The sequence below is a fragment of the Phlebotomus papatasi genome, chromosome 1 (assembly GCF_024763615.1).
Source record: "Phlebotomus papatasi isolate M1 chromosome 1, Ppap_2.1, whole genome shotgun sequence".
In the NCBI taxonomy this organism is placed as follows: Eukaryota; Metazoa; Arthropoda; class Insecta; order Diptera; family Psychodidae; genus Phlebotomus; species Phlebotomus papatasi.
In genome coordinates this window covers 61,114,741-61,130,928 of record NC_077222.1, presented here as the reverse complement: position 1 = coordinate 61,130,928, position 16,188 = coordinate 61,114,741, and the positions used below count along the sequence as shown (strand labels likewise).

The 16,188-nt window shown below is 35.5% G+C and overlaps 2 protein-coding genes across 8 annotated transcripts in view; one reads left to right on the top strand and one right to left on the bottom strand.

Annotated features, from left to right (window-relative positions):
* Positions 1-23: 23 nt before the first annotated feature.
* LOC129809582 (DNA repair protein complementing XP-A cells homolog) lies at positions 24-1,048 on the bottom strand. The gene is made up of 2 exons (XM_055859527.1): positions 827-1,048; positions 24-765 (listed from the first exon to the last, which is right to left on the bottom strand). Exons 1-2 carry the CDS (start codon positions 946-948, stop codon positions 72-74), a joined length of 816 nt encoding a protein of 271 aa, XP_055715502.1. The 5' UTR covers positions 949-1,048; the 3' UTR covers positions 24-71.
* Positions 1,042-16,188, top strand: part of LOC129809579 (uncharacterized) — a 33,969-nt gene continuing 18,822 nt past the window's right edge. For 3 of the 7 annotated variants that reach the window (XM_055859522.1, XM_055859520.1, XM_055859519.1), the window contains exons 1-4: positions 1,097-1,442; positions 1,508-1,658; positions 1,741-2,201; positions 10,670-11,615. In XM_055859522.1, coding sequence (XP_055715497.1) covers positions 1,296-1,442; positions 1,508-1,658; positions 1,741-2,201; positions 10,670-11,615 — 1,705 coding nt within the window. In that variant the 5' untranslated portion in view covers positions 1,097-1,295. Of the gene's footprint in view, positions 1,443-1,507; positions 1,659-1,740; positions 2,202-10,669; positions 11,616-16,188 lie in introns of all 7 variants that reach the window. The other 4 variants (XM_055859525.1, XM_055859524.1, XM_055859521.1 and 1 more) reach the window with 3 other exon arrangements.

Genomic DNA, 16,188 nt, shown 5'->3' with positions numbered 1-16,188 from the left:
AAATTATGAAAAAAATGAAACAATTTTTGCGCCAAAAGCATGCTTAGCATAAAAAAAAATCTTTTCAGGAGTTACATCTTCTCGAAGGTTTCCGTGTATTTGCAGGTGAGACAGGTGTGAGTGTAAGTATCATCATCCTCATTGTAGGTTTCCGGACCAAAGTTGTGAGTATGGGAAGCTGCAGAAGTCTTATCATAGAGACTACTCCTCATGTCCATTCTCAGTTGCTTCATCTGTTTATTGTATTTTTTGATCTTGGACTTTTCACGCTTTTCATCTCGCAATTCATGCTCCTCCCTGAGTCTTTCTTCACTGCCCCATACTTCCAGAGCTCTCTTCTCAATCTGCACATGCAGATAGAGCTTCATCTCGCCCCAGCGGACATTGTGGGGATTTTTCCGCACGATGTACTTCAGTGGTGGTTCTCGCTTCTCCAGATCACAATCCTGCAGCAGATATTCCTTCTTTGCGTCCGTTTTTGTGATCAGGGAATGTTTATCATCGCTATCCCGGCAATTATCACACACAGGATAGTTGAAGTGATTCATAAGGTAGGATTCTGCAAATTTATCTGCACATTCCATGCATTCATCGTAGGTTATTGGGAGATCAATGGCATCATCAATAATCTCCTCCGATGTTCCTTGAGCATTTGATTTCTCTCCAGGCTTAGCAATTTCCTCCTCTATCAAGAAGCCACCGCCACTGTCCACGAAGCGACTTCCCTGAATCTTGATAATGCTCTTCTCCCCTTCCTCGACAGACCTAAAATTAATTAATAAAAACTTATAGCAATCATAAAAAAAAGTCCCGGTATTTTTCCTACTTTGCATAGGGATGAGCTACGAGCTTTGCATTCTTAAGATACAGTGCCTTCTGACGATTTCGATCTATTCTTGCTTTCTGTGCATCGGTAAGACCATCACTATTACTAGATTCTTGCGACATTTCAATAAAAGATACAAATTTTTGGGGGGAAATTGCAAAATTTTGCACAACACGAGAGTTTCAGTCACACTGGAAGGTTTTGGAAAGTAATATTTGGGTGTACCCGATGTGAGGTTTTTGGAGAGTCTCCACAATGTCCTGGCACCTGGCAACCCTTGTGGGAAAAAACACCATTTTGGCGTTTCGTTTGTCAAAATTTTTGTTAAAAAAATTCACAGGCGCTGCAAAAAATTGCAATTTTCGCGAAAAATATCAATTCTGAGGGCTTCAATTGGACGCCCAGTGTGTACTAAAGTGGTGTGGAAGTGCGTGACGGTGAAGTGGAGGTGTTCGGACGCGGGTATTCCATGCCGCAGAGGCTTCAAGGTGTGAACAGAAATCGCAATGTCCTGGCCCCAACAGTCACCCCCTACCCCAAATCATGTAAAGATCTCGTCACCAAGGAGATCGTGATCAATGATGCCCCAGTAGTGGCGAGGAATCTTCTGACCAAGGTGAGTGGGTTTGGCATTTGGAGGTGGGGCACAGGGTCGTCACAAAAAAAAATCGTCGCTTGCAGGGACAGACGCAGGACGAGATATCACAGAATTCGGGCGCGTCAATCTCCACCCGTGGCCGATACATTGCTCCGGCTGAGAAGAACAGTGGTAAAATTCATGAGCGACCACTATATCTCTATATTCAAGCCCACTCGAAACATTCATTAGACTGTGAGTCAAAATTTGTCCCTGAAATCACTTCCGGAAGTGCTCTCTGCAATTTTGTCCTGTGTTTCCTTCCCCATTCTTCCAGTGGCTGTGCAGAAGATTTCACAGATCATCCAGATGGAGGGGCCACACCATCAGCGAATGCCCAAATTTGGGGCTGGCAATCAGCCCATGCCTCCGTCAAATACGTGCGTGGAAAAGATTATGATTGGCCTGGAGCACGCTCCGCCGGCCTTTGATCTCCGTGGCCGGCTGATTGGGGTGGGTGGTGCAAATTTGCACTATATCCGCAATGAGACGGGTGCTATGGCCACTCTGAGGGGCAGGGGCTCGATGTTTCTGGATCCACAGTTTGGCCAGGAGTCACCAGAGCCTCTGCATTTGTACATCGAGCATTTACGTCCGGAGGGACTTCAGGCAGCTCGACAGCTGGCCAAGAATCTGATTGAGACCCTGCAGCAGGAACTGATTCAATTCCAACAGATGAATCCTCCAGCGACAAATATTCAGTACCATGCGCAATCCACAGTGACACAGTCTTCAGAGGTAAGTTCCTTCTTCACTCTCTGATCCCTCTGACCATTCCTGTCTTTTTTATGAGTAGCGAACTCAGACTGTTCAGCGCCCCATTGAAATCAATTAGATACGAATTAGATCACTGAGAAAAAAAGGGGGTGCGATTAACTTTTTTTCCTCAGAACTTTAACACTTTTTAGGTGTAAAAATATATCAACATTTTTAATGGTAATTTTACACCTTTCTAAGGGTAAAATGAACACGAAAAGGGTAACTTTAACCTCTAATACACCTAAAAAGGGTAATGTTTTCACCGATTTTGAATCAATAATGCAGAGTAAAATTAACATTTCCGGAATGTTATTTTAACTTTTTCGGATTTCTCTCAGTGATTGATGACTATTTTTTGATATTTTATTTTTTTTTTAACTAATTCCAATCTGAAAAAAAACCCGAAAAAAACCAGAAATATATTTTATTTAAAAAATAAATAAAACAAATTCTTTCGGAAGATATTTTGCAAAATTGGCTCGATAAAATTGAAAGGAAAATCTGTAGCGAAAATTATGGACATCCCGCCTGACACAGTCAGTACTTATTAATTAAGTATTTAATAGGTTCTTAACCGAATGTCTTAATTTTGGAGTGCTTTTTAGAACATCTCTAACCACTTAAAAATTGTATGAAAATGAGACAAGCGTCTGTGCTTTGTGACGAATACGAAAATAAAATAAAATGACCCAGCCTTAATACTAAGTATTTGATTAAGGCCTTTGTAAAAGTCCTTAATTAAGTAATTTGTATTAAGGACAAAAAAATCACTAAGTATCTAATTAAAGACTTGACTAAACATTTTTAGTTAAAAACTTTTTTTTTATAATATTTGTATTATTAAAATCACGAACTCATTTCATTGTCATAAAATTTATGTCAATTTGTAGCGAGATCGCATTCTCTATCCCAGTTTTCATTTTTTATCGCCGTATGAACTACTAACACTCAAAAATTCCTCAATCAAGTATTCAATAAGTACTTATTAAGGACTTAATTTATACACTTGGACAAAGACCTTATTTAACACTAAATCTACCGAGATTTTTATAGGGGAAGTGCTTATAATTTTGGACAGTCTGCTTATAAGCATCGAAGTTCCAAGTTTGAAGTGCGATATTTTCAATACTAATTGACATTTCTTGTTACTCTCTTTTCAGAAGGGTTGTTTAGAAACTTAGCAAGCTATTTATCGTCTTATTTTTATTAAAATTAGTTTTAATACGTTTAAAAATGAATTGATAAGTAGAGGTGACCTTGGCTCTTATTTTGGACATCTTGTTTATTAATTTGTCCAACTTGGCTGTAAATTTGGACAGCTAATCTGCCTCAATAGGATGCCCATTGTTCTTCATTTGATGAACCAATCTTACCAAGTCCTCTTCCTGTTCATGTAAGGGAAACGTAGAATGTCACAAGAAGCCCGGAAACTTTCCATATCATTCATTAAAGTGAGTTGACTTCGGTACTCCAAGTACGTGCGGATTCGCTCATTCCCTGCCCTTTCCGGGAGCCTTTCAAGGCATTTCTCGCTACATCTCTTTCGTAGAGATGATGCTCCTTTGTTTCTCCAGGCATTTGTCCAACCTAGTCATCACAAAAGCTAAAACTTCACGAAATTTCGTGAGAAAAACACCTGTCCAAAATAAGAATCATCACCTCACTGGTGAATGTCTTAAAAAATTTCCCATTTTTCACACGAAAAATATAATTCACAAGGCAAATCTCACTTCAGGTCAAATGTACAAATCATCAGTAACGTGAATCAACACAATATTCAATGAATATTCAATAATATCACTCAAAAACAGCGAACAAACTTTGTTAGTACTTCACCAAAACTAAATAAGACTGAAGTAAGCCACGAAGTTCTGTCATATTTCTCGTAAGCAATTGCTCACACTGAATTTTCAACAAAACAATTTCAACTCAAATCATATTCAAATTTTAACGTATTTAGTGTTAAAATCTTCCAAAAAGAACAAATATTTAAATAGAATTCATTATTCATCAAATATTGGAATAAAAATCCATCATTTTAATCAATTTATTTTTAGTGTCCAATGTTATCCTCAAAGTGTCCAAAATAAGAAACTGGACAAAATTATGAGCATTTCCCCTACACCTAGTCCTACCATACCCGGTCAAATTGACCGGTACTGATAAATGTTATCAGAGACAATACTATAACCTCCTTTCAGTCTTGGATGTTTTACAGAGGCTCCTAGAGTCCATTTCATCCATTTACAGCAAAGACAACCAACCCCTCCTTCCCCCAGATGGTAAAAAATCGGGCAGAATGGTAGAATTTCTTCTAATTTATTTTTTGACCTAAAACTAGCCACTTAAAATGTTCTGACAACCCCCCTAAAAGTTAATGTAAGGAATCCAAATACCATATACCTATATTTTCTTCTCATCTTACTCCTTCACCTCCAGAAACTACTGTTTTGGAAATATTTCAAAAACTAATTCATCGATTCCTTTCATTTTTGGAAATGTTTTAGAGGTAGTCAAGGCGGACATTTCGTCCTTAGGCACCAATACTACCCAAAAATTCTTTCTTGCAGTTTTCAAGGTCAGTACTTTTAAACTATTTTAGTTGTTCTATCTCTATAACATTCTAAAAGTGAAGAAAAGTGCTTTAGGCTTATACAAAATTTCTAGATCTCTCAAAATGAATGAAATATTGTCGAAATCCGTCGAAAATCCAATTTCCTAAGCATTGATTTGATTCCTAAGTACTACTTGACCACTGACCTTGAAAAAACTCTGAAGGAATTTTCGGAGAGAATTGGTGCCTAAGGACGAAATGTCCGCCGTGACTACCTCTAAAACATTTCCAAAAATGAAAGGAATCGATGAATTAGTTTTTGAGATATTTCCAACAGAGTAGTTTCTGGAGGTGAAGGAGTGGGATGAGAAGAAAATATATATGGTATTTAGTATTTAGATTCCTTGCATTAACTTTCGGGGGGAGGGGGGAGGTTGTTAGAATATTCTAAATGGCTAGCTCTATTACTTCGGTCAAAATATAAATCAGAAGAAATTCTATTCTTCTGCCCGATTTTTTATTATCTGGGGGAAAGGGGGGTTGGTTGTCTTTGATGTAAATGGATGAAATGGACTCTAGTGGCCTCTCTAAAATATCCAAGACTGAAAGTAGGTTATAGTATATAGTCTGTGATTACCTATGTCAAATCGGTCAAATTGACCGGTCGCGGTAGGTAGGTAGAGCACATGAAAAAAGTTTCTCGAAAAAGACAAAACAAAATAAAAAACAAATACTCAAAAATATATCACATGGGACATATTAAGAAAAGTCATGCACTTAGGCAGTGCCAATTGAACGTTTAAGTCTACGTAAATACTCCCTCCGTTCCGAAATAAGTCGTACGTTTGGCGAAAAATTAGGGATTAAGGAATGGTTTCATAGAATGTTTTTGTTATTTGCAAATATTTTGTGTATGAACTATCCTCCATGTTCAGGGATAATATGGAGATCTTATCACGATGGTAAGTTGAGGAATCGATATGTTGAATTTGCCCATTTTTCGCGTTTTTTTTTAAAGAGCTCCGGTAGATAGTTAATCACTACAAGATGGACTGTGATTAACATTACAGGCTAGAATTTGTTTTAAATTTTTAGTATGCATAAGTAGAAATCAACTGTTATTACCGATATGATATTTTTTATTGCTCAAATTTTGAATAATAAGCAATAAAAAGAACATCCTTTTTTATGTGTTCGAATATCTGGGTGCAAAATGGTGAGAGATAGGGAATTGGGACGTTCAGCGGACCCCCCATAAATTGACCCTGGGACCATTTATATGTTTCTCTAAAACATATCCAGAATTGGAAAAAAGAAATCGCACGACGTGTTTTCGAGCAATCCCAAAAAACATGATTTTGGAGGGGAAGGGGAGGGTGGGCACAAAATAAAGGTCATATTAATGGTCCCATGATCAACTTATGGGGGGGTCCCCAGAAGGTCCCAAGTCTGTATCTCTCACCATTCTGCACCCATTTTACATTGAAAATACAACGCCAAAAATAATACTTTTTTAAGACATTCGTTCCTCAACATACCATCAAGACTGGACCCCAATTTTAGTACTGGACATTAGCAATAGTTATTTACAAGAGATAATTGTTGATACACAAAACATTTACCAACAAACTTTCCCTTAATCCCAATTTTTCCCAAACGTATGACTTATTTTGGAACAAGAATTTTTCCCAAACGTACGACTTATTTTGAAACGGAGGGAGTATTTGAAATATGTCCAAAAGGTCAATTTGACCGGGCTTGGCAGGTTTAGTGTTAAGAATGAGAGGGTCAAAAATTGAGGGTTATAAAACTCACTTTCTGACTTTTTACAGGAAAACACAACTTTAAAAGGTTGTAGGGATTTTTTTTGGGACACCGGTGTTCCAGTCGTCCTTAAAGGGTTAAGAAGGAATAAAAAGTATATCGATTTTTTTGTCCTTGCTATTAGGGGAATCCCCTTAATTCAATGATACACGCTTTCATTATTAGACGAGAATTCAATAATCAATACCAGCATAAAAAAAGTTAGATTAGGATCATTACACTATGTAACAAATTGACAACTTTTTTTTGGCACACGGATCGCACATGGTACGTTTGATAGGGTCGAGTCTCCTGATCAAGAATCTGTTTTTGGTTTTGTTCCTAGACGTCTCAATTTTTGTTAATTATTTTTTTTTATATTTTCTCTGCTTTGCCTTATATTATCCGTTATATCGCGAGTTCTAGTGAATATAAATTAATAAGTTTAGGTCCGTTGGAAAGGTAATTAGTTGTGCTTCAACTTTGTAATGTATACTTGATTTTTGTAGAAAAATTCCTTGGGTGCGAAAAAATCAAGTCTATCTAAAAATTCTCAAAAAAAATACCTTATAGAGGAGCATTTTAAAAAATCATATAAATTAAACTAAACTAAATATCAATGTAGGGGAGACCGGGGAGGTTTGGGACACTTTTTCATGTTTTGACTTTGAGATACTATTCCAAAAAACCACGATAGTGTATTACAATTTTATGCGGTCTATAGGATACTTATGGGTATTGACTTTATAAAAAGTACTCGATAGAACTTGGAAAACAACTGAGTTTTCTTGGAGAAGATAAAACATTTTACTTGACGCTTTGTCCCAAACCTCCCCGATGTGGGGCAGTATGGGACGCAAAAGGTGATGTTTGGGACGCGTTTTTTCTCGCATAATTTGTATCACTGGAACACGTTAATTAATTTTAAATACCAGATTAAAAATATTTCTGATAGAAATAAAAATGTTTCATCTTTTATTTACACTTAGAAATTAATATCAATTTAATTTGTACAGTAGAGTCATTTATTGTCAATCAATTATTTAAAGTATTTTCTTCTTATTTTCCATCTACCTTTCTTTTCTTTTTTTATTCTAAATATTGCATTCACGATTATCAAATTTCTCACGCGAATAGATTTTCTTGCACTCTTAGTTTTGAACTCATTGATGGATTCCTGTTTGATTTTACGACAACTGCATTGTACCTGTTTTCTCATTATTTCTCTGAATTATCTCTCGCCTTGCCTTTTCTGGAGAACTTGTTCGAGAAATTTTCGAAAAAAATAGTTTTTAACTAGATTGGGCAAAGATCGAATATCCTCTGAGAAGGAATTATTGATTCCCAAGGCAATGATGGTTTAATTGTCCCTGTAGTTAGAGAAATCTGCTGCAATGATAAACTTTGCACAAGAGGGAGATTTCCAGTAGAAACTGGACATTACTCTTCATTTTGACAATAAACAATTGCATACCACCTACAATCTTGTCGAAAATTAATGTCCCATTCATCCCCTTTCAGGTGTCCCAAACATCCCCACGTGTAGTTTTGGTATTTAAAACCTTTATGTAAAAAACAAGAGCGTATAATCTCTGAAACTTTTATAAAAATATGTTCCCAGATTACACTGCTACCTAATGAGATAAAAAAGTTTTGATTATATATCCCTGATATAAAATACAAAGAGGAAAACCGAGACGTCAAAATATACGATTTTTATCATTTTTTTAAAAAATGTTTATAGAATTAAAACAATAAAACTGAGGATATCCATTCTTTTAGTCAAGATACATCTTAATATTGCCTACGATACAGTAATAGTTAAATCCCATTTATTTCAAAAATTAATTGAAAAAATCGCCTTGTCCCACACTACCCCTGTCCCAAACCTCCCCGGTCTCCCCTACTCTCTTCAGCACACAATAGATACCACTTAGGACTACATTTCGTTAATAGATGACATCCTGATCCGATTTCTCTAAATACCTAATTTTTTTATTTTAGCCATTTTTTAAAAATACGACATCTCTAGCTTAGTGCAAATTTTTCCAAAAAATATTATTTTCTGGACATATGGATGATGATATCGACTTCAAATGTTCTCACTATCCTCCGTAAGTTGATCTAAGGACTCCAAATGACACTAAAATTTCCTTTTCATGAATTTTCTTATCCTCCAGAAACCATTCTTTTGGGAATATCTGAAGAACTAAACAATCGATGACTTTCAGTTTAGGATATGTTTTAGGGAGTTTAGGGAGTGTGTGAGATGTATGGGTGAAAAGTCCGATAGGACGGTCTCTAAAACATATCCTAAACTGAAAGTCATCGATTGTTTAGTTCTTCAGATATTCCCAAAAGAATGGTTTCTGGAGGATAAGAAAATTCATGTAGAGGAAATTTTAGTGTCATTTGGAGTCCTTAGATCAACTTACGGAGGATAGTGAGAACATTTGAAGTCGATATCATCATCCATATGTCCAGAAAATAATATTTTTTGGAAAAATTTGCACTAAGCTAGAGATGTCGTATTTTTAAAAAATGGCTAAAATAAAAAAATTAGGTATTTAGAGGAATCGGATCAGGATGTCATCTATTAACGAAATGTAGTCCTAAGTGGTATCTATTGTGTGCTGAAGAGAGTACATTGATATTTAGTTTAGTTTAATTTATATGATTTTTTAAAATGCTCCTCTAAGGTGTTTTTTTTTGAGAATTTTTAGATAGACTTGATTTTTTCGCACCCAAGGAATTTTTCTACAAAAATCAAGTACATTACAAAGTTGAAGCACAACTAATTACCTTTTTAACGGACCTAAACTTATTAATTTATGTTTACTAGAACTCGCGATATAACGGATAATATAAGGCAAAGCAGAGAAAATATAAAAAAATAATTAACAAAAATTGAGACGTCTAGGAACAAAACCAAAAACAGATTCTTGATCAGGAGACTCGACCCTATCAAACGTACCATGTGCGATCCGTGTGCTAAAAATCGTGTTGCATAGTGTTATGATTCTTTTGGGATGTCCCACGAAAGGGTTGAATTCACAAAAGTGCAAAGAAAATATTCCTTTTAGTTTCTGCCTAGAATAGTCTGGAGCGATTGGGAAATTATTTATTTTTTTAATGAAAAACTTTTTTTTTATTTTGGCACATTCTTTTCTTCGTTTTTTCCCATTTAGGGTAAATTAAGCTAATTCAAAACCTGCTCCAAATGGAAATTTTTCGCTACTCCAAATGGAAACATCACAGTTTTCATGGTAAATACAGTACTAAATTACTATTTTTATATATTTTCTATACCACAGTTTTATGATTTAGTTAATTTTGCTCGAAATAAAGCGAAAATCCATTCACATTCACAAATTTTAATGTGTTAATTTCTCAGAAAAAATTAAAAGTGTACCTTTTCTCCATCGAATTTTTCATTGATCGACCATGTTTTCCAATGAAAAACACAATGAGGTGATTGTTGTTTATTCGTTTTGGTTAACATTTGATGTCATATTTCTGGATAAATTTAGTTAAATTAAGTGCTAACCTTTATTGCTAACGGTACGTAAAGTTTTCAAATGAAATAATTACCTATGTCGTGAAGTGTCTGCAAATGCTTCAATAGGAAACTCTGGAAATATGATTTTCTTTTTTTTAGAGATTTACCTATTGTTTTAGATGGGAAAGGAGAAAAGGCCAGGAATAAGAATAAATCCTCCACTCAAGAGCAACTCAACAAGGTTTTGGAAGCCTTTCGTCGCGGTTTCACTTACACTGTTTGTCTCCAATTAGACACTTTCCCTTGTCTCCATTTGGATTAATATGTTTCGAATAGAAGCATTTTACACTCGCGTATTTTTCTTGTATTTAAGAAAATTTCAAATTATATATAAAGAATTTTCACTAAACAGTAACATTCTACAAGAGTCAAGGAGTAAATTTACGTAATTCCCTTCAGAAAAAATATGAACTTAATATGTTGAATCTTCTGTCAAAGTTAAAGCGTCTGAAAATTGTTTTGAATTAGGACATTTACCCTACAAAGATCCTTTCGAGATAGGAATTGATAAATTAGGGTATTTGCTTTCAGCAACAAATCTACACTCCGCAACAGATTGTTCAAATGGGCATTCCGCCGCCCATAATTGCCGTGCCACCGCCTGTGATTCAGGGGCCTACGGTGCTTCAGCAGCAAAGTTTGGCACAGCCGGCGTCACAAATTGTTCCGCCGCCACAGTACCAAGCACCTCAAAATCCAGCACCAACTCCCACTATTCAATCAACCCCCCAGCACTCCATCATCCAACACTCTGTGCCCATTCAGCTGCATCCCAATGGGAATGTGATGATTCAGCAGCAGGTGCAGACAAATCCACCCACACTGACCAGCATCAATCTGCCACCGCCGGGAGTGCATATCCCACTTAAATCGGGCTCTCTGGTGCAAGTACAAGCAGCACCACCGATGCCGGTGTTCTCACAGCCGCCGCCCAATATTCAATTGCAGCAGCAACCGCCGCCATCGCAAATAATTCTCAATCAGGCGCCTCCCAATAACTATCAGTACCAGTACATTCAGCAGCAGCCACAGTTGCAGACGCAACTGCAGCAGAATGAGACGACACAGCAACAGGGTCATGTCACCATTCAGCATATCTATCAGCCACAGCCGCAGATACAGCCACAGATTCAGAGGATTATCCATCAGAATCCTACACCACAGCCCATTGAGCAATTTCAGCAGATACGGCCAAGTCAGCAGTACATTACACTGCAGGGGAACACGGCGTATGTTGTACCACCCCCGAATATTGTTCAGCAAGCCGGAACGACACAGCCGGCACCCAATCAACCAAATGTGGTGTTTTCTACGCAATTGCCGCCGCCGCAGACGCATCAGGAGATTGCTGGGTTCGCTGGTCCGAATGCCAAGCCCCCAGAAACAAGTGGGATTGGAGGGATGCCCATGGAGGAGAGGAAATTTGAATCGAAAAGTCCTGAATACGACCAAAATAAACTAGATAGGGCAATTAATGGTGAGTCAATTTATGCTAATTCATTCATATTTTCATTGACTACATTTTGTATTTCAATAACTCATGTCCTTATTTGAATAATTCATGGTGCATTGCATAGTGAAATATGCCCCTTGAGACAAACAATAATCTAATAAATATTTACATATTTGTAGTTTAACATAAGCTTCGTAAGGGTGGAATTTTAATTTTTAAAAAATAATCAAAATGAATTGTTTTTCAAGAAAAAAATATCACGTGTTATGCCCAACGCACAATAACTTTTGTTCAGTAAACATGTTTTTGACATTTCGATGAGAGTGAATGAGATCTAGATCTAGTCATCTCGCTCTCTCTCTCATAGGAAATTTTGAAAACATGTTTACAAACAAAAGCTATTGTGCGCTAGTCATTAAGTTTAATGACCAGCGCACAATAACTTTTGTTTGTAAACATGTTTTTAGAATTTCCCATGAGAATGAGCGACATGGCTACATCTAGAACTCACTCACTCATTGAAATGTCAAAAACATGTTTACTAAATAAAAGTTATTGTACGTTGGGCATAATGTCCAACGCACAATAACATTTGTTTTGTAAACATGTTTTCGGAACTGCCTATAAGAGTGAGCGAGATGACTAGATTTAGATCTCACTCCCTCTCACTGAAATGTCAAAAACATGTTTACCAACAAAAGTTATTGTGCGTTGGGCATAATGCTCAACGCACAATAACTTTTGTTTAGTAAACATGTTTTTGACATTTCTGTGAGAGTGAATGAGATCTAGATCTAGTCATCTCGCTCATTCTCATTAGAAATGTTGAAAACATGTTTACAAACAAAAGTTATTGTGCGCTGGGCATAAGGGGTTGCAGGTTTTTTGATGACTTGAAAAAAAAACTTCTCTATTTATTTTAAAAATACAAAATATTTTTTATATGTAAAGTTATAAGTATATAAAAGAAAGTAGGAGAGACTGGAGCAAAAAGTCACAAATCGAAAAATTCGAAATTCAATATCTTCTAAGGTAAAAAAAGATAGCGGCTCAAATTTTTTTCTATAGTTAGCCTCCATAGACCTTCTTCAATGTCGTAAGTTTCTTAGAATTCGAACAAAGAATTTAGAAAATAAAAAAAATATCGAAATTTTTAGCGCTATTTTTGAAATATTTCCTTGCAGAAGATAACAATTATTACCTACTTATTTTCCAAAATTGTTGCACTGGTGAATATTTTCTAAATAATTTGGATTCTTTGAATACGAATCTGCTATCTATTTTAGAATTTCACAAAGGTTCTTTTCTCCACAGATCCTTTTATAAAAAAATGGCCACTTGGGGTAAAAAGTAACAAAAGGTATAGAGCAAAATGTAACAAAAAGCGAAGCAATTTCTGATGTCTCACGGCGAAAAGAAACGTCATTTGCATTGGTCAAACGATTTGCAGTCTTTTGTGTGTTTTTTTTTTTCTAAAATAGCTTGAAAAGCGCTTTTCTCGTTTTCTCACTTTTCTCGCAGAGAAAACGGTGTTTTACAAAGGTGTAGATGAATAAATTTTCTAGGAAAATATATGTCCTCTCGGTATTTTTTGAAATTTACGGAAGCCTGTAATGAAGCGAATCAAAATATGATAATACCCAATGTGTGGTACTTTTTGCCCCAGCATTTTTGAGAATAGTCACAAAATTACTTTTACAAAGTTGTAGAGCGGTAAATTTCCTATAAAACTTCGCTAATTAGAAATTTTTGAAGCGCTCGAGTAGCTTGTAAAAAAAAGTAAAATATTCGTTTTGTGACTTTTGCCCCAGTCTCCCCTACAAAAAACTTGAAGAATATTATATATTGCAAATATTCTGCATGCAATTTTAAATCGTTAAAATAAGTTAACCATGACCAAAAAAGTAAAAATAAATGATGCGCTAGAAAGTGAACAATATATAATAGCTCTCATTTTGTTACACGAAAGATAGGTTTTTTTTATTAAAAATTTGTAGTACTTGATATTAAAACTTGCTAGATGAGCCCAAACGGCCCAGACAATTTCCATAAAATCAGACTAGGGGAGACCGGGGTACAATTAGCCAGGGGTAGAAATAGACAGTGGATTTTTCTCTGTTTTACTGTTTTACTGTTGTTTCTGGTCTAATAAAGTTAATTAAGAGATATTTATCACTTGGATAATAATTATCTCCTTTTTTATAAGGTAAAGGACCCTATGTCGACCACTTAAGGAGGTGTTTTGTGAAAAACTTATGAAAAAACAGTTATAATTTGTCTTTTTAGATAGGGTTTTTATCTAAAACTATAGAATAGATCCTTATCTATCTTATGGTGAACTTCATTTAGACATAATATAATTTTAAATTACAAAAAAATTAAACTGTTTTATAAATGCGATGTGTTCCTCTACTCGACCACTCTGATATCAGAGTGCCTTTACTCGACCGCCTGGGGTTCCTCTACTCGACCACCCATTTTTTCTAAGAAATTAAATAAAACACAAAACTATAAAGTCATGCATTTAACTTTGGCTTTCTAACACTTCATGAATAACGCTTAAAATTAAGTCAATCATTAATATAAAATAGGAAAACTCAGTTTTATGAATTTATTCAGAAGTAGTAAAACATTTAACTGAAAAAGCTCCACTTCCTATGATTCGTCGACAGGTCGAATTGAGGAACATTATATTTGAAATGCACTTTCAATTTTAAGACCTTAAATTTAATGTTTAACTTAATCGTAGAACTAAAATTTTTGCACAGAATAAAGATAAAGTCCTCAACTTGCGATTAGACTCAAAATTTGAATTCTCAAGTAATCTATAAGAATAATAATTGAAATAATTCCTTAAGAAAACAAGAATATCAATAAGAATGCTATATAAATTGATGAAAAATTGCGAATTTTTATTTAAGAAATACTTTTAACACTTCGTAAAAGTGCTTTTTTCAGTGTTCTATGGTCAATTTCTGTGATATTTTCACTGATTTGTATTAATTATGAAATAACTGATCCTATGATGTTAAACTATTTGCCAAATATTATTGCAAATGTAAATAATTTGAACAAATATTTCGTCTGGTCGACCTGAGGAACCTAGGGTGGTCGAATAGAGAGGCGGTCGAATAGAGGATACTTTACCTTATAAGATGATAAACACTGAAACAACCCTCGGGGAAGATGTAGCCACTCTTCCGTGGCGGGATAAAACTATTAATGATTTTTCACTAATACATGGATAATTGTTAGATGAAAAAGTACTATTTATATTCCAAGCAATATTGCCATTTGTATGAGGAACTTGAGAAATAGATTTTTTCAGAATGTTTGCATTAATTTTGCCTCAATTACAAAAATTTCATAAAAAAGTTGGCTAAAGCCTTTTCCTCTATAAGTGATAGTGACATATTTAGCATTAGTGGGCTTCAGTGTATCAAACGAAACAATATTTGGTATCTCCAGTTTAAAATTTCGTCTGGAAAACTGGTGGCAATTAGTACCCCGAAAGCGGCTATATCTGCCCAGGCCGGGGCACGTGTAGCCAATGTGTCATACTTTTTGCATTATCCTCTCTAGAAAAAGTCAAGGATTTTAGAGCTGTGGACAACACGGTTTCATAGCCAATATCCTAATGCTATGAAACACAAAAACATTAGACAACCCTTATCATTTTTTCCCAAATCATGCGCGAAAAAAAAGCCTCATTCGTTGGCTAAAAGAACCCCGGTCTCTCCTACCAAGTTTTTCAACAATTTTTTTTATCTTATTTCTTTTTACGCATCTGCGAAATTTTTAGCAAAGGTTGAAAAGTTGAAGAGAAAGATGCAAACAAATCAGTTTTTTTTTGAGCAGAATAAGAACTTGATGAGACCTGAATCCTTACGTTAAGTAATAACCTTTTCGTTTAGAGAGCTCTCCTCGGTTGAAGTTCGAAAATTTAAAGGAAAAGACATTTACTTTAGTGAAATTGGTGCTCCTTCTACCATCCTCCACTCAAAAGTAGGCTTTCAAAAATTCGAATTTGAAGAACTGCCAGACCTAAAGCGACGAATATGTGAACTTCCATTTTAGACTTGTGAAGTTAGAATAGGTTTAGCTTAGATTTGGAGTAACTTGGCTCTTCGAAAGGTTATTTACTGAAGCACTAATAGGTTATTACTGAGCCAATGGCTCTTTTCAGTAATAACCTTTCGAAGAGACAAAGTTAAGCCAAGTCTATATTCGAAAATCGACCGGAAGACAAATATACAAGTTCACATATTCGCCGTTTAAGCGGTGTCTATTCTTCCATTGCTTCCATTTCAAATCTTCGGTATTCTTTTTTGACACTTCTATCAATTTCGAATTTGGAACGGATTTTCCAATAAGTTCTCTCTCAGGTTCTCTCTAATATACTTTCGAATAAGTTCAAGTAGAAGTATAAACATCAACCAGAGAGAGCTCTCATATCCGAAAGGTTATTACTGAGTGTAAGGAATAGAACCAATCAACCCTTTTGTTTTCTTTTACCAATTTTGTTAAATATGTTTTTAAGAGGAAAGGAAGGTAAGGCACGGGGAAAAAGAGGTCGTGGTAATAAAGTAGATGTCGA